At 47.0% G+C, this 17,883-nt stretch overlaps 1 protein-coding gene across 2 annotated transcripts in view; it reads right to left on the reverse strand.

The window, feature by feature from the left end:
* Nucleotides 1–7,556: 7,556 nt before the first annotated feature.
* Nucleotides 7,557–17,883, reverse strand: part of LOC143315885 (lysine-specific demethylase 6A-like) — a 29,203-nt gene continuing 18,876 nt past the window's right edge. For both annotated transcript variants that reach the window (XM_076723426.1, XM_076723425.1), the window contains 17 exons: nt 17,696–17,827; nt 17,506–17,577; nt 17,312–17,419; nt 16,623–17,000; nt 15,300–16,165; nt 14,196–14,325; nt 14,007–14,112; nt 13,706–13,911; nt 12,253–12,314; nt 12,070–12,144; nt 11,830–11,978; nt 11,640–11,754; nt 11,261–11,448; nt 10,883–11,024; nt 10,641–10,767; nt 9,388–9,558; nt 7,557–8,804 (listed from right to left, as the gene is read on the reverse strand). In XM_076723426.1, the coding sequence (XP_076579541.1) occupies nt 8,775–8,804; nt 9,388–9,558; nt 10,641–10,767; nt 10,883–11,024; nt 11,261–11,448; nt 11,640–11,754; nt 11,830–11,978; nt 12,070–12,144; nt 12,253–12,314; nt 13,706–13,911; nt 14,007–14,112; nt 14,196–14,325; nt 15,300–16,165; nt 16,623–17,000; nt 17,312–17,419; nt 17,506–17,577; nt 17,696–17,827 (3,057 nt within the window). In that variant the 3' untranslated portion in view covers nt 7,557–8,774. The remainder of the gene's footprint in view (nt 8,805–9,387; nt 9,559–10,640; nt 10,768–10,882; nt 11,025–11,260; nt 11,449–11,639; nt 11,755–11,829; nt 11,979–12,069; nt 12,145–12,252; nt 12,315–13,705; nt 13,912–14,006; nt 14,113–14,195; nt 14,326–15,299; nt 16,166–16,622; nt 17,001–17,311; nt 17,420–17,505; nt 17,578–17,695; nt 17,828–17,883) is intronic.

Genomic DNA, 17,883 nt, shown 5'->3' on the forward strand with positions numbered 1-17,883 from the left:
GGCTTCTCCAGGGAGCACATTTCAGTGTCTCCGCTTGGTTAAAAAGGGGATTTTCACGCACCAAACTGCCGTTTTTCAACCGATGTCACATTTACGGTGTTGCTGAACGAACACTTTTGGGTTTTTTTTTTCTTCACAACTTAAATGTTTCGCTACTTTGAGGGCTAAGTGTGCTGCTTGGTCCCCTGTGTGTGTGTGTGTGTGTGTGTGTGTGTGTGTGTGGAAGGGGGGGCAATGCGCAAAGTGTGTGGTCTCCAAGCTCTCCACCCCCGCAGAGACGCACGGTTTGCGCGCACACACGCACACACATACATGCGCGCACATGGACGCACGCACGCACAGGCTCAGTCTGTCACGGTCGGGCATGGATGTCTCTGGGTCTCAGGAATGCGCCCGGCGTTTTCTCTGTATTTTTCACATTAAGAGCAGTTTGGGAACCGCTCTCAAAGCCGCTTCTCTGAACCGCTGCCACCCGCGGCAAGCGAGCGGCAATAAAACGCACACTTCCGGTTGCGTACTTCACAATAAGGGTCGACAGGCTTGCAATACTCGCGCAAAGGTAGGCGAATGCTTTTCTCATTTGTTCTATACAGTAAATGCTGCAATCAGGAAGTCACTTACTGTTAAATATAGCGACTTTACGAAACATTCTGACATGTTTTTACTTATTTTGATTAATTAATTAATATGCACATTATAAAAATGTCAAAAATGTATGAAGAGGGCGCGTTGTTATTTCTTGAAGCCCAAGTTGATGTCATTATAAACGTTGTGTTTTCTGATCAAAACTCCAAAACCCAACAATTATCAATATACTGCTACATAAAACAAAGCAAAATAACAAAAGCCTCCGTTGAAAAGCTACAGCTGGAGAAACACGGTTCATTGATTATTACACCAACTGCTGATCAGTTCTCTGCCGATCATCCATCAGTGGATCTAATTTCCTTCCGCTCTGATAAACGCATAAATACTGACAGTTTCCGGTTTGTTCCTGGTGAACTCCCATCAGCTTAACGCTGTAAAGGGGGGGTAGCCCCCGCCTGGAGAGAAGAGAGGGGGAAATTCTTGTGTTTTTGGTATGCGATTACCCAGAGGAGAACCCATGACTGAAGGGGAGGAGGAGGAGGAGGAGGAGGAGGACTGGGGTTGAGTTTAGGACACATTCCTCGCCTTCCTCTTTAAGTTAACCACATTATTGGAGCTGCTGACATGTTGCCTCCTCATATGACACCCATAAGCTCCCAGCTGATGCATTACAACTGGACAAAGCGGTCAGTCGACCTCAGAACTGACAAGTACGATGCACCGATACCACAGGACGACGAGAACTCCCCAGAAAAAATATCACAGTGACAGAAAAATAATCAACTGACCGCCACTATAAACACCAGGAACATTTGATTGAAACAACAGCATCCATCTATCGGTCTAATGCCGACGAATTTACCTGCTTTTTAGTCTTGACAGGGTCTTTTCAAATGAGTTAGGGACCGTCTGAAAACTAATGAGCTGGGGAGGGGGGGTCAGCCTCTTGTTTGGCCTTTTCCCTCTCCATGCTTATTAATATTTGCTTTTGACCCTCCCATTGACCTCCCACTGAAGTTGTCATTTCCAGCTTAAAGCACGAATTGTCGGTTACTTGGTAAACAGTTTTCGGCCATTTTTGGAGTTTCTTCTTGGAAGTGTGCTGCTTACGGTCTAGTCTCTCGTTGCTAATTTTTAATAAAGTGGCAACAAATGCTGTTTCCTGTTCCTGTAACGTTAGCTCTATACATTTAACTTTATTGTAGTTCTGTTGAAAAATAAATAAAGTGAAGGCGACTGCGGTGATGACATGACACCTTTACAGTCCATGACACACGCATACAGCATGTTTCTGGCATAGCTTTTTTGATATAGCCATTATTTTTTACAGCAAATTGCGCAAGAAAAAACAAATAACCCTGCCACTCGCTCTAATAATTAGTATGCAGTCCCTTAAAACCTGCACCTGTGAAGCCTCAGGTGGTAACACACTCTACCTAGTTTGCCGTTAGCTTCAGAAATACAGCGACATTACATCTGACATATTAAATGGGGCTTGCCAGATTTGCATAAAACCAGTGGAGCTCTGTCTGTTCTTCAGCGCCTCTGTCGAAACCGTAATCACCCACTCACTAATGACAATTACTATAATGGACTGATTGTTGGATTATACCACCAAAGTGGTTTTAGTGCACATCTGCATAATTGTTCTTAGCATATACGCGCCTGCGGGCTCCTGGCTGCCATTAGAAGAGAGTGATTGAGGAGCCGCTCGATGCTTGAAGAACAGCAGCAAGCTGTGTGCCAACTGTGTGGGCGTTTTGAATGCGTGTGTGTGTGTGTGTGTGTGTGTGTGTGGAGTCCGCACTGTGTGAAAAAGCACTGAGCATTGTCTAATTAAAGATTGTTTTTGCATTCGATTTGCTGTTGGCTAATGCAGGGGACGGAGCAGCTGCATGCGGGGGCGATACCAGGGGCAGAGTTCACTCTCAGGCGTCAACTTAGGGGCCCTTGAGCGAGGCACTGAACCTGTAACCTTCGGCTCAGAGGCGCCCATGAATTTGAAGCAGGATGCTTGAGGACGCTGAGTCAGTTTTATAAATAAATGTTCAGAAATGAAGATTATACAAGTGCACAAGTCATCCTCTGTGAATGATGCAAGCAAGCCAAGGGCCAATCAGTGACAAGATGCATCAAGTTGCAGCTCTTAATGGCAGCAGGAACTCTTTCCCGACATCAAATCTCGACGCTTCTTCAGCACACAATGTGAAGATGTGTCCAGCTTTTGTCAAAAATCAAACCAGTGAAACTAACGCCACATGACCAACAGATGGACGGACACATAGTACGTGGGGGACTGCAGCAGCGTGAGCCAGATCAACAGCTGAACACAGCTTTCCAGTTACAGTCCCTGTTTAAACATGCAGCGAGGCTTTCGGGGGGGGGGGGGCGGGCTGAGTGGAGCGCTGAGGAAATGGTGTCGGACCTTTTCCTCCAGCACAAAGCGCTAATTTCTTCATCAAATTGAACAGTGAAGACTGAGTCAGCGTAGAGGAAGTGTTTGTCTCTGCTGGTCGGTAAGGACACCTGAAATGTGCTGTTGCTTCATCCCCTCTTCTTCTCCTCTCATTGCTCATCTCTTGAAAACAGGCCAACATCCCACACACACACAAAATCATGCTCGCTCTCACTCGCTCCTTTTCTCTGAACAGCACTCTGTGCTAATTACTCCCCGTTTCCATAGCAATGAGTGGCACCTTTTTTTTTTTTTTTTTTTTTTTTTTTGTTATCTTGGATGGCCCGTCGCAAACATGCCTCGCATCACATCATTCAGCCAAGGCGACAGCGTGTTGTTGAAGCTGAGCGATCGAGAATTCAATCAATCAATCAATCAATTAATATCGAGAACGCACACATAAATGTTTTTCTTTTGGGATTTTTTGATTGATGTGTGAGGAACAAAACACTTTTAGTCATTTCTAATCAATCTGTAATTTAATTCTGGGGAGGGATTTTGTGACTGACTTGACTTTTCTACCCAAGTCAGTTATCTCCTACATTTCCCAGAATGCCCTTTGGCAGCTGGGGGTGAAAAGACTATAACATAGCAACAGCTAACAGCTGCTTTCTTTTCATCCTTCTCCTTCCTCTGCAATCAAAATTCAGCTTTAAACTATTTTTTTTAACGACGTTAAAGGACCTCACTGATTTGACGAGGGCGGGGCTCCGTCACTCCATGAACGAATCAGGATTTAGCGATATTTGAATCAAATTTGGGGTTGTTTGCTCGCTGTCAATCAAATCTGATCAAACCGCGCACATGAAGAAGCAGGTTAGGAACATTTGCGACTCTTAAAAAAGTTAATGGCTGCAACTTTAATCTTTTAAATACATTTGCCACCCCAGGACTGGATTTTGCCTGAGCAGATGGAATAGCGAGATTACCATAAATGATCAGTGTGGTATGAGTTGTTTATTCATAGGGGACATTTTATCAAGTTATTATGAAAGGATCTACTCAGTTCTCGGGTCTGTGCGGTGGATGTCACACATTAGGCTCCATATAAGCAAGTCACTTGGACACATTCACGCATTGCTATATATAAACGTGTAACTCAACACTGAAACGGGTCAGAAATTCAGCAGGGGTGGTAATTACACGGGGAAGAAACAACACTGGAGTGGATTCAAGGAGTGTGTGTTCGCGCCTTTGAGGCAAACCTGAGAGAGGGATGGACGGGCAGAAAGAGAGCGACAGCCTGACAAAACAAAAGAAGGGTAGATTAACCCAGCCGGGGTGGCCCTCGGTTCATTACTCATTAAACACACGGGAATGTTGTGACTCTGTGTCAGGGTACATGGAGCAAGACCATAAAGGATAGGTTTAAAACTTCGATTTTAAAGGAGAGGAGTTCATATCAGGCCACCAGTGTGCATAAACATCAGTAATAAGCCCATAAAACCATCACTTCTTCTGTTTTTTCAATCTGTCTTTACGTGACTTGAATTCACAGCTAATTAATTTAACTGTGCAAAATAAAAAGTGGGTTCAGGCCTCCTCTCTGCACGTGCCTTAATACTACATTATTCTCAATGACCCTTGGTTTTATGAATGAGCAGCAGGAAGCGCTGCCATTGGCTGAGAGCGACAGCCAATCGGGGAGGATAATTTGCAACAGAGGCGGGAGTGGATGAATGGATGAGATTTTCAGAGGTCAGGGCCTGGTGTGTGTGCATCTGTAGGTGTGTGTGTGTGTGTGTGTGTGTGTGTGTGTGTGCGAGCCTCGCGCGCTGACCCACTTGGTTTATTGCAGGCGTCTATACATAGCTGTGGGAAACGCAGGCAGACAATCATCCCGGTTAAAATTAGCAGTCAGGGCCACCTGTCTGCTTCTCACAAAGGCGGAAACGCCAGAGCAGGCAATGCAGAGATGGAGGGAACAGGAAGGAAGGAGAGGGGGGAAAGAGGGATGAGGAGGGGGGAGGGAGGGCATTGATCACTCTGCTGGTTTAACTCCTTCTCTCGTACTTTTTCTCTCTCCCTTTTTTTCCACGCTGCGACACAGGGAGACATTGTTGGGAGGTCTGGATTCGAGGGTGGGGGGTGGTCAGGGGTCTGGGCCAAGCAGAGTTCACATACCTCTCTGCTGGATCGCTGCCAGATTTCACAGAGGACATAGGTGGAAGATATAGGCAGAGGAGTTAAAGGGCTATTCCAACTTTCCGGGACCTGAGTCCTTTGAACGGCCTGTGTGATGGACTTAAGGCAGGAGACAGTTCTCCATGTTGTGCCAACACTTTAGCATACAGGATGTTACATCAAAGTGAGAAAACAGGCTGTATATTTTAAATAACTGCAAACCCTCATGCAACGTGCATCCCCCGCCCCTCACCCCTCTCTCCCCCCCATAACACTATTGTCACTGGATCGCAAAACTCTTAAGTTTCCTGCCTTTGTCGTTTCAGACAGCCAACAGGAAGTCTTCATCTTCTTAACTGATGAAGACTTCCTGTTCTAAAACTAGCGTCTTGTTTCCTCGGATCACGATTTTTCAGCCCCCACTTTTGTTCCTGTGTGCCGCCGAAGTAAGAGTTTGTGGGTAGACAGTCAAAATGTGAAGCATGACAGAAAGACAATGCACAACAGCAGAAGAGACAGTACACAGCTCTGCTTCATGACCACCAGAGAATTCACCTCTTATTACTGCTTTCGGATGCTGAATATAAAATGTTGGATTCTTAATTTCCCATGATGCTAAACTCAGCCGTCTTGTTGTCTTCTGTGCAGTTAAGTCAAACTCCTCACATGATTAAAATGATTCTTACTTCAGCGTCTCTCTTTTCCAGGACTCCTGTCAGACCTCGAACAGCAGATGGACACTCCAGGAAAGGCGGTGGAAAGTCCATCTGTGGCAGTCAAAATGGACGCCGCAACAGCCGGGCTCGGGCGGCCATCTTGGTTTCAGTGTGGGAGCAGATGGACTGGGCGTCGCTGAAAGGGAAAGACGGAGATGAGGAGGGAAATGGCAGCTTAGTTTCTTCATTGTGTGCACCTCAACCTGTAAATCTGTCAGTTTTGCAGCTCAGAACCTGTTAAGATCTTCCCACACAAATCTGGTGTGAACAGAGGCCGCAAAAATCCTGATAATCATCCAAAGAGTTGAAATCTTTTATCTGAAAGTGAAAAATTAATAAGAGCCTTTTGTCATGCTAGCACCTCGTTGAGCCTGTACTTGGGCACAGCAGTGATTTGAGCTAAATGCTAACGTCAGTATGCTAACATGCTGTTGTTTCACAGGTATTTAGCAGGTTCAGCATCCTTGGTTTAGCGTGTTAGCATGCTAGCATTTGCTCTCATTAGCACTAAACATAAAGCACAGCTGACATTAATGGGCATATCATTACTTTAGTGGGTATTTGGTTATAAAACAACATAGTGAACAAATTAAAGGTGGCCTAATAGTATGAAGAATATCAGAATATCATCTAAGTCACGACATGCTGGCTAACAGATGCTATGGCTAGAACCACACTGCTAGCTTGGCTAAAAGTCACACAATTGAATGAAATTAACATTATACTTACCCAGATAATCAAACCTGCAGCGCTGCAGGAGGTGTGGAAAAGTTTTAATAGGTCCTACAGAGCTGCTGAAGCATCTTACATCGAACACGAGTCCAGAAAATAAGCTTTGAACATGAGTATGTAACTGTGAAGGTGCAAGTAGGCCTCTGTCTGCAGCGTTGTTAGCAACTCTTCCTCTACTTGTTTTGAGCATACAGTGTTGTGTCAGAAAGATTTGCCACCCAAAAAACATTCTTCACGACATCCTCACCTGCATCATCCCAGCAGAGGTCAACACTGAAGGCACATCCTAGGAAACCTGCTTGTTTTTCATCTTCCCCGCCTCGTCACTTCCTCTCTTGGCTGTAATGTGGCAGCTCGGCGGCCATTTTGGCTCCGGCCGGAGCTTCAGAGCCACAGGGCGCCCAGCGGTTGCTCAGTAGTCAGTGTAGATCCTGTGGGGCTGGCAGCAGCTACATCTGGCTACTGGGTCTCCGCTGGCAGCCATGTTATTCAGGATCCACAATGGTGACATAAAGGGTTCCTCTGCGTTTGGCAGCTTTTGAAGTTTTCTTTCTTGTTTCGTGTTCACACCCACTCTGTCGTCTTTTCTGCCATCAACATTTCAAGAAACGTCTCTAAAGCCCACCCACTGTGGAGAGAAAAGCCTTCAGCAGAGTAAATGCTAGACTGCATGGATAGTTTGGATTTTTGTTTGCATGAAAATGACATTTTGAGACACTGGGTGACGTCCTGGACCTGGCATACAGTGTAGGAATCTGTGTGTGTCAGTCTACAGCTACATTGTCTGCTGGGTTTCAGGCCTGCGCTCATGCACATCAATGTTGACATAAAATACAAATGTATACAAGTGTTTCTGTTGTTTTTATCACTAAAGACATTTACTGTAAATGAGTGAATACATTAAAGCATTGCGGTATGTTTGAGGAACCAAAAAGCGTGGATAATTTGACAACTTTGTGTTTATTGACTCATCATAAAACATTCTTCAAACAATAAAACGATTTTAAATGTCCGTTTCTGTACAATGCTTGCTAAGCAATTTTATTTATATATAGAAAATGTAAGAGGAGTTGTGTTAAAATGACAAAACTCCTTCAAATTTCATGGCAGGTACTCTGGAAAAAATAACAGCATTCCATCAACAAATATTTTCAAGCAATAAATATGTATTTATAAATAGTGTAAATTTACATCAAGATTAGAAACATAACGAAACAAAAATCACAAATTAAACTTTATTTCATAAGTCTATGTGCAACCCATTCTCTTTGTGACTTGGCTAGTAAGTTTTTTTTTTTTCCTATATTTTTCCTTTTTTTACCTAAGAAAAACAAAACGTCATAGTTTTGAAAAGAACAAGACAAAGATAAAACATAAAAGCTGTAAAAAAAAAAAAAAAAAAGAAAGAAAGAAAGAAAGGACAAATAAAAGAAAGAAAATCACCTAAACTCTTCACATTACAAATTTTTTTTTGGAGATTTTGCTGTCGAAACCATCTTAAAATTACTACCATAGAAAAAGACCAGTTAGGCTAGTGCTCCTTAGAGGGAAAAACAGGAAAATTTGGGGAAACTCTAGAAATCAAAGCCAACATTTCATCCTGTTACCAGAATAGAGGAGAAAAGGGAGACAGAGAGAGAGAGAGAGAGAGAGAGAGAGAGAGAGAGAAAGGTTGTCAAGTCAGTAGTCTTTTACGGGTGGTGTTGCCAGTTGTGACAGTTAACAAGTATCTACAAAACATTTTTATCACGCATTAAGAATCCCACTCCTCCCCCTCGTCCCCGTTTCCAACCGTTTTTGATTAAGTCCTCCATTAAAACAGGGCGGAACCATTGTCACTAAAGGGGTCTGGGAGAGGGGGAGGGAGAGGAGAGAAAGAAGTCCTGTTAGCGAGCTCAGTGGCGCCCCCTCCCCCCTCCTGGAGGGGCAAGGCTCCAGCACTTCAAACAGGTTGCATAGACAGACACACTCAGCCCCCCTCAGCCTCCAGCCGTGAGGGCGGGGAGACGGCCTTGGCTTTCCTGAATATCAGAAATGGTCCGCGTATGTAGATCTTTGTTCTGCTTTTATTTATTCTTTTCTTCTTTTTTCTTAATACGAGTTCCTGTAAATGGGCTTCATGGCTCCACAGCAGAAGAAGAAAGAGGTGTCACCTAATGTCAAGATGAAGATGAATGAAGAGGAGGGGCCTGGGGAGGAAGATGATACATGAGAATTAGTCAAGTCATTGACTCGCCAGCTCGAGGCCTTTGCGGTACACATGCCCAGATACCAGAAACAAGCACAGCAGTGTTCATTGGCATTATGAGATGTGAAAAACAGCTTCCACAGGCTGCGAAACATCCAGCTCTGAGCTGGTTTTGTCTCAATGTCAAGAGGAGCCACACCCACCACCAGTCAAACTTTTTTTTTTTTTTAATTATGCAACATGTGTCTCCTTTGAGGCGTCTGTTCAATGTGAAGCAATTTAAAGGCAGTGAGAGGAAAACCGGTGCGACAGGAGCAAACACGAATTTTTACCTCTCAAATAAAAAATAACAAGATGAGTGAACTGGTACTTTGATTAAAGGCAACGATTCAGCCAGTCACTACTTTCTGATTGGCTGGAATGAAGTGACTTAATTCCACACTGCTGCAGACATTTTAATTAAGATCTCAGATAAAAGCCGTACTCGTGCGGTCGATTCACAGAAATGCACTGGAACGTTCTTTCGCTTTGACAGAAGAAGCAAACGGTCTTGACTCCACCTCTCCCTCAGTCTGGTGACTTACTAATGTGAACTGGTCATAGACCTGCATCAGGTCCTCCATCCTGTGCTGCTCCAGCACCACGAAGTCGTCCAGCGTGGCGTTGCCTTTCCTGGCACAGTCCTGGCAGTGCACCACGTGCGGCTTCTTGGACAGGAGTTCGCGGCGCACAAACAGCAGGTTGAACACCTCCACCTGCGGAGCAATCAATCTCCATGTCATTTCTCTTATATTGCACGTCTGAGCTTTGATTTGTGAGTCTGAATGAACGGACTGCAGCGATGATGTCTTCTAGAGACAAATCCTGGAGCTGCTCCACAGACGCTGAATCATAGAACAATGGCTGGGACACAATGACGGCCGACATTTAATGGGATATGGACACATCGCTGCTCAACAGCTGAAAGCCCTGCATTCAAATAGAAGCCATTAGCATACCCATTAATTAGCTCAAACAAACAGTCTGCCTTTAATTCAACACCAGCTGATCACAGGTCGTGATGCTGTCTAAAAATCACTCCAATTGCGAACTGCAGAACTGCAGCACGAATGACAGGAAGACATCTACCACGCAGCTACCAGCGACGACAAAGCTCACAGCGGCGGGGTGCAATGTCAAAAATGTCGGGTTAATTTTGCTCTCAACGTCCCAAAAAAATAAATTACCAACCCAAATGTCTCATGGTCAACACTTGAGGATAATTACAGGGTTCATACAGCTTTTTAAGAGTCAAATCCAGGCACTTTAATGACTTTCAATGTACCTAAAGCAAAAACTGTCATCAATATAAATTTTATTATTCTTTATATCCTGAGAAATGCACTGCATCCTGTCGCTGTGTCTGCGTCACCAGCTCCTCACATTTTTAACACGAGGAGACAACAAACAAACAATGACGACGGGCTCGTTTCATTCCAACATTAAAAGGCTTCTGGTTTACGTGATGATGGTGTCGATAAAGCACCAGGTTATGTTGAAAATTGCAGCATGTTCCTAACCTTGAATTATCATCTCATGCACACATGCACTGAAACTTTACAGTTATATCACCTCATACTTATCAGACCTTTTGTGTAAAGATTCAGACACACAGTCAGTAGACGAGTACATTTGGTTCAATTCCAACATTTTCAGTGCCATTTAGAATGTGAGCAGTTAAGGCGAGACTTTTTTTTTTGTTTAACCAGAAATAAGTGTGAGCTGCTTACCCAGAAATGTGAAATCCTGTTAAATTTCACACCAGAGATACTGTAATGTTCCCGGTGTGCTTACTGACCTCACAGATGGTGCAGTAGTGGGCCGGCTCATCCCTGGTCCTCGGCCTCAGCACCGTTTCCTTGCCGGCTGACGCCAAGGCTTCCTTCACCCACTGGCACTGCTTCAGCGTCCGCAGCAAGCAGTACCTGTGAAAAGAACACAACATGTCAGATTTCAAAACAAACCCGGCTTGTGAGAAGAGTCAAACATATAATCCAAACAAACTGCTGGGAGTTGAAAGTGACGGGTTCTGTGACTCACTTGATCATCTCGAACAGCTTGTGGTCGGACACTTTGATGTTGCGTGCCATGTTCCAGGAGAGGTGCACCATGGGAACCATGGACTTGACGCTCTGGAGCTTATTCCACTCGTAGCGCTCCACGGCCAGCTTGTACTGATGGGCTGGAAAAGCGGTAAAACATACCGAGCGTTACACGACGTGACGAAGACGGATCCAAATATAGATTTTGGGGAGGTAGCTTTGCATGCTGAACAGGACATTATGTGGACAGTGTAAACAGGGGCACTGGCTGATATGGAGGAGTATTCAATGCATGTGTTGAAGAAAAAGTCAGGAATTCTGTCTGATTTTTGTCTGTGTAAGCATATCCGAAACCCATATCCCATAATCCCCATACCGGTGAGGGGTCCGACGTTCCAGGCGATGTTGTTGCACCAGCCGATGGCCTGCACCCAGTGGACGGTGCCCGTGTTGAGCCACACCAGGTCGCCCGGACGCTGGATGAACCGATAGACGGGCACGTCGGCCTCGTACAGGTCCTCCAGGTTGGGCCACCATGAGCCCATCAGGAAGTTGATGTTGTTCCTGGAGGTGAGGAGGGGGAGGGGGAGTTGTGAGGGAGGTGGGAAATGAGGGGAGATGGTGACGGACAGACGAAATGGGAAAGTGTGGTGGCAGAAGCAAAGAAAGGAGGAAACAGTCAAGTCAACTTTCTTTGCTTCAGGTGGTCTTATGTTACACCCTCCACCCTCAGACCCTCGTCCAGTCCTGCTTACTTCTCACAGAAGTTGCTCATCACTCCCCAGTAGGGCTCCGGTACTGCAAACCATTCACAGTCTCCTGGTCCAATGTTGATGTTGACGGCACAGAAATTATTGTGCTCCTGGTGGCCTGGAGAGACATACGCAAAACCTGTTCAGCACACACGTCCACACAGCAGAGAGCATGAGTGTGAGCTGCACTCACCTGGTATCCTGCTTCCAGGGACCTTCATGTAGAGCTGAACGGTGTTCATGCCCAGGATGGTGTGACCCACGTGGCTCAGCAGGTTGCCGGCCGACACGACTCGAGCGAAGGCCGGCAGTTTGCTGAGCTCCTGGAGTTGCTGTTTCCACCTGGTGGAGAGTGAGCGAGACAAGTGGTCACTGTGAGATCAGTTTCACGACGGGAGAGATGACGAGGCGGCGAGACAAGATCCATACTCACTTCCTTTCATCCGACACGTCGATGTTGGTTCCGAACTTGATGTGCTTTAAGGGGCCCCTTCGTTTGCGTGCAACACTGAAGACAAGCACACAAAGAACTTCCTGTTAGTATTGGAGTCTAGAGCTTCCTAATGCAGCAACATACTCAAACTCAGGTAAATAAGCACAGAACAACGTTCAGTACCTCTCTGCTGACGCCGGCTCCGTGTCCGAGGGCTCCTTTAGTGCCTTCTTTTCGTTTTCCTCCTGAAAACAAACAGGAAACACATTAAGCCAACATGCTACAAGTCAATGTTTTTGTTATGCTTACATGTCCTTCAGCTTGACTTCCTGGTGCTGCACAGCGGCAGCAGGTGTCTGTCATGTCAGATATGTTTGTTTTGACACATTTTGTCACTTGTGATCTCAGTGAGACACCAACGGCTGGTCGTGGATTGTCTGATGCACGAAATTCAGTGATTTACTGGCTGATGTTTGAGTTCCACCTGCTGCTGCCGGCTCAGAGGAGAGCACACGTCCACAGCTGAGCAGACCTGAACGATTACTGGCATTCTTCGGTACAGCTGGGAATAACAGTTCAGGCAGTGGGATGACTTTAACAGCGTCTCCTTGGAACTGCCAAAGGAGTGCAGGTGGAAAAGTGTATGGGGGGATTTCAATAGCTGCTCCAGATCATGTAATGCCTCACTTTTATCAGTATATTATTACCTGTCCAACTCGAGGAGAGAGGACACTTATGCTGCTTTGGCAACACAAAGGATGCACGCAGGGGTTGGATCCAAAACCAGCATGTGACTCAGACCACAGCACAGTCCACCTGGTCCCTCTCTATAAACAGCAGCTTAAAACCAGCAAGCTTGAGAACCATCCAGACATGGAATGATGAGTCAGCGGTTTGTCTGAGAGGATGTTCACCTTCATAGATACCAGTGAGAGCTCAACACGCTGCTAACAGACTATGTACGCTTTCGTGTGGACAATGTCGAACCAACAAAGTGCATTAAAATTTTTCCAAGATCAAATCAATCAATCAATCTGGAAATCTTCACGGTCCTGTCACCTAGATCAACCAAAACTGTGTGTCTGTGCTCTGTTAAAGGACTTTTCATCTGCATTCAGTACCCTGAGACTGCATGTTTTTAATGGCAAGAGGTGACGAGCAGGATGATCAGATGGCTCGATTCCTTCTTGACTGACAGATCGCAGCGCTCCAGAATAAATGCTGCCACGTCCTCCCCTCTTCGTACGAACACTGGGGTCCCACAAGTGAGCTTCATCTCTCCTGTGCACTCTTTACACAAATGAATGTAGGGCTAACTCATCTGCTGCCTTCAATGTGAAATCTGCTGATGATGCAGTGATTGTTGGTCTGATTGCTGAATATGAAACAAACGATCGGGGCAGCGTGGACGAGTTTGTTAATTGGTCTCATGCTAGTTTACTTCAGTGAAATATAAAGGAAACTAGGAGAGGATCTTTGATTTCGGAGCGAGCAGAAGGACACGACGACAAGTAGCTATTAATGCTGACTGCGATGAACAGCAACTGATGAAAAACCGTCACAGGGTTTTAACACAGGTGTGAGTTACAGGGGAGGATTACAACGACCGCACTTCAGACATTAAAGCAAAACTGACCCGAAGGGACTCCTGGAAGGAAGCAGCCTGATACTGGGCGTATTTGGCGATGGTGGTGTGGGCGCGGGCGCTCTCGCAGCGCCACATCTTCTTGATGCCGGTCGGGTCCCAGTTCTCATCAGCGGGCTGAGAGAGCTGAGTCCAGACCTCCACCAGGTGCTCCGGGTTGGCCTCTACCAACGTCTTTGTTGAGAACAGACCCAAGTCTGCAGAGAGGGAAACAAACAGTTAAAACATGGATGTCCTGGTGATTGACACACTGAGGAAAAACACACACGGTGCTGTGAAACAAAGCGTTTACCGAGTTTGAGCGCTCCAGCCAGTCCTCTGATGACAGTGACGGGGTTGGAGGGGTTTGTGCAGAACTGGTGCAGTGGGGGGAAGAAAGCATCCCTCTTGTTTTCCAGCTGATCCAGGAACAGGAAACAGGAAGTTAAAAGCAGGCAGTCGTACTTTCAAGTCACCTCGCAGCTCTCTGAGCAATACTCACATAGATGCTGGGTGTGGGAGGGTTGAGCTTGTCTTTGGGCAGGACTGGTGAGGGTGGAGGGGGCAGCCGGGGCGGGGGGCACTTATCGAGGAGGATGCTGCTGTTGGAGAGACCGTTCCTCCCGAGGTTCCTGCACGTGCACAACGTGGAAAATGTTTTTTTAGTGATACAAAAACCAGAACATAAATCAGTCAGGGCATAAATAAGTTTGCAGACTTGTTCTTCCTCAGATGTATCTGTGAGCGATCGACCTCAGCAGTCCATGCATATCCAGGGTGTGATGTCGAATTTCTTTTCAGAAAATCTCCTTAATTTCCATCTCAAGTGCAACCAAATGGAGGAATCCATTCGACTGAATATTCTGTGCTGGATATTATCTGCATGGCAACAAGACTGCCCAGTAGCCTTCAGTGTTGTTTACAGTTACATAATTATCTGCCTCTGGTTCTGTAGTTACTCTGCAATTCCACTGGGAGGAGACATCTTCAAAACAAACCGCACAGTTCAGATCCTTCTCTCATTTGCACCATTTCATGTCCACCAGAAACCTTTTAACTTTCTGATAGCTGAGTCTTTGGATTAAGGTTTTGACAAAGCATCGGTTATTACTGGAGGACAACAAGCCTGTCACAATCATTTCTGGAGAAAACAGGCTCACCTGGGCTTCTCTAACCATCTCTAAAACATTTACAAAACTTCAATACACAAAATAAGCGAAGAAGAAAGCAGCAACCTCAACGTTACAACTATAATATTGTATCAAACAGCACAGCCATGCTGTTATTATCAAAAAACCATCCTCGCTGCTTAAATATAATAAGCAATTTAACATTTAGTTAATGTGTTTTAAACGCTGCAAGAAGCTGCCCATTTCTACTCATCAAGACACATTTGAACACATTTGAACCCTGCTCGAGCGTGCGCAATGTTACAAGCCAGAAGTCGAGTGTCACACCAAGTGTTCTGAACTTCTGAAGTGTTCTGGCTTGACTGTGTGCTCTGTGCATCTGTCAACACCATCAGTGTCTCCAAGTGGAATTAACCTGAGCGCACCTGCAAGGCACCGTGATGTGAAAGAAAACCAATGGGGGATTTCAGTCTCACCTGCAGGCCTTTAGCACGTCTGTAGAGCTGGGGTAGATGGATATTGAAGATGACGATGAGGAGGAGGAGGAGCTGTGTCCATGTGGAGGCGTAGCTTTGAGACTGGTGACGGTGGGCGGCTCCGCCTTCAGTGGGCTTTGAGAGTCCTCAGAGATTCCTCCTTTGCTGTTCCCGTTCACAGCAGGTGCGGTGGATGTTGTGGCGGGACTGTGGGCGCCTGTTTGGGTGTGTTCTGACGATTTGGGTGAGGGTGTGGCGGTGGACATGGCAGAGATGGGCGAGGAGGCGGCTGAACTGCCTGGCGCGTGGGGGGTGGAGGGCAGGACGGCCGGGTGGATGTTGTTGAGTTTCTTGTGGGACTCGGCCGTGGTGGATGCTGTGGACACTGTCCCTTCTGATGGTCCCTCGCCCTCCTCGGGGCGCTTCCCCCCTGCCAGCAGGGCAGATAGTCTAGGATTGTCTGCGCTAAGGCTCGGCTTCTCGCCACCTTCTGCCACCTTGCCACCGTCCCCAGAGTGTACATGATTGGCTAGGCCTTCCACCTGCGCCACCTTGCCGTCAGCTGACGGACGTGGCGATGGCGTCTTGCCCTCTGAGCCCCCGTTGCCGAGGGCGGCGGCGGCGGTGTTGCTCTCTTTGGTAGCGGACGCACCAGGTGCTGCTCCACCTGAGGTAGAGGAGAGGGGCAGGGAGGGTGGGGATGGGAGGTGGTTGTGAGCCTGCTGCCGTGGCGATGGGGCGTTCGTGGAATGTCCAACCTGATTGTTGGGGTGCACAGGGGCGGAGGAGTTGGGGGTCTGGGGTTGAGAGAGGGTCCCCTCACCACTGGAGCCCGTCGCATGTGGAACAGACCCCTTCTGAAGCCCCTGAAGGAAGAAGAGAGGAAGTACTGTTACACAGCAAAAGAGGAGAGCCCTGCTGGGATGACTGGAATAGAAAGTTCCCAACATTTTTCCCACATGTGCACCTGATGATGATCCTTGTGTGGATTAAGACGCTGTAACTTAACAGAAGCATGAAATATGAGCTCAACCTCTTTCTATCTTTACGTGTTACGTACATCTTTTGGCTCAGCACCAGACTGTGATGTCTACTTTAATTCACACGCGTCTCATGGGAGGGATTTCACAGCCTGTTTCATGAAACCATTCGACGGATCTTCAGCAGTTTGTGGCAGTTATTACAACAGAGCCAAGTAGGTCAGTAGGATAAAAAACGGAATTATACCCATTTGCATTTCTTAGCTGGATCTGGAGAAAGAGAGAATGCAGAGGATGTCTGTCACAGATGTGGAAAGAAGCCGAATAGCGAGTGATGTCTGACCTGAGAGGAGTTTAGGTGCAGGGCCTGGTGCGGCGTGGCGTCCTGTGTTTGCGTGCTTGTGCAGGTGTGAGGTAGCAGTGCTGCATCGCCGCTGCTGGCAGGTTGCAGGTAAGGCACGTCTCCGTTGGGTCCTGTGGCCGTGGGCCCTGACTGATTATTACTACTACTGTTACTACCCACAGGGAGGGAGTCTGAGTGTCCATGTGTCCCAGGGCCCACGGGCCCGTTGGCCAGCAGCTGAGGCGGGCACAGGGGCCGGTGTGGTCCCAGGTGGGGCCGGGTGGGGTGGAGGCTGGGGTTGGGGGAGGGGAGGGAGTTGGCGGTGGGGCCGTTGGGGAGCGACGGGCGCACCTGACCTCCCGAGGCATTCTGTCTCATCTGTAAATGAAAAGATAACAACCCCACCGTTTGAAATCGAATTAGAGCTTGAAAATTAGTATCTGCAAGTCATTCATTATGTTTGTTTGAACCTGTCGGAGAACCTGATGGGTGAGCCCGTCACACAAGCACATTCTTACCTGTCAGTGTTGAAACTTGTCTTATACTACGTGCCAAACCCACCTATCTAAAGCCTACACGTGCCACAGCTCACCATGAAAGGGCTGGCTTAAGTCAGGCTTCAACACTACTACAGTGTTTACACACTGGATTACTGAGTGTATTCAGCCTAACGTCATGAGTTGTTTTACCTGGTGCTGGTGCTGCTGCATCATGGCGAGCTGAGCCTCCAGCTGCCCCAACATCTGAAGCTGCGGGGGCTTCAGGCTGGCCCGATTACTCCGCAACTGTTCCAGCACCTGGAGACAAACGGCAGCGATACCCAGAGGTCACAAAAAAGCGGAGATCATAATCAAAGTAAGAGACAATGAGAGATAATACTGACCTGTAATTTCTGCGGGGAGAGGTACCAGTTGGGAACTGGCTGCTGTGCTGAGTTAGTGGCCCATGAATCACCCTAAACATATTATGAAGATTGAAAATATATATAACATGTAAGGTGTAAAGACTGAAACAAAGAGAGGAAAGGGGAGCACTACTAGCAGATGAATGATGCCTTGACTTGTCGTATTTACCTTGGAAGGGCTGGAGGCTCTCCTCCTCTTGGCTGGGCAGGACTGGTCCTCGGCTTGGCCCAGCGGGCCCACGTGAGGGGGCAGAGACTGACCCGAGCCCCCACCCTCTGCACTGTGATTGGGCTTACAAGCCTGTAGGGGAGGGGGTGGCGGGGAGCGCGGGTGGAGGGAAGCAAAAGAAATGTAAG

This window comes from Chaetodon auriga, chromosome 23 (assembly GCF_051107435.1).
Source record: "Chaetodon auriga isolate fChaAug3 chromosome 23, fChaAug3.hap1, whole genome shotgun sequence".
NCBI lineage: Eukaryota > Metazoa > Chordata > Actinopteri > Chaetodontiformes > Chaetodontidae > Chaetodon > Chaetodon auriga.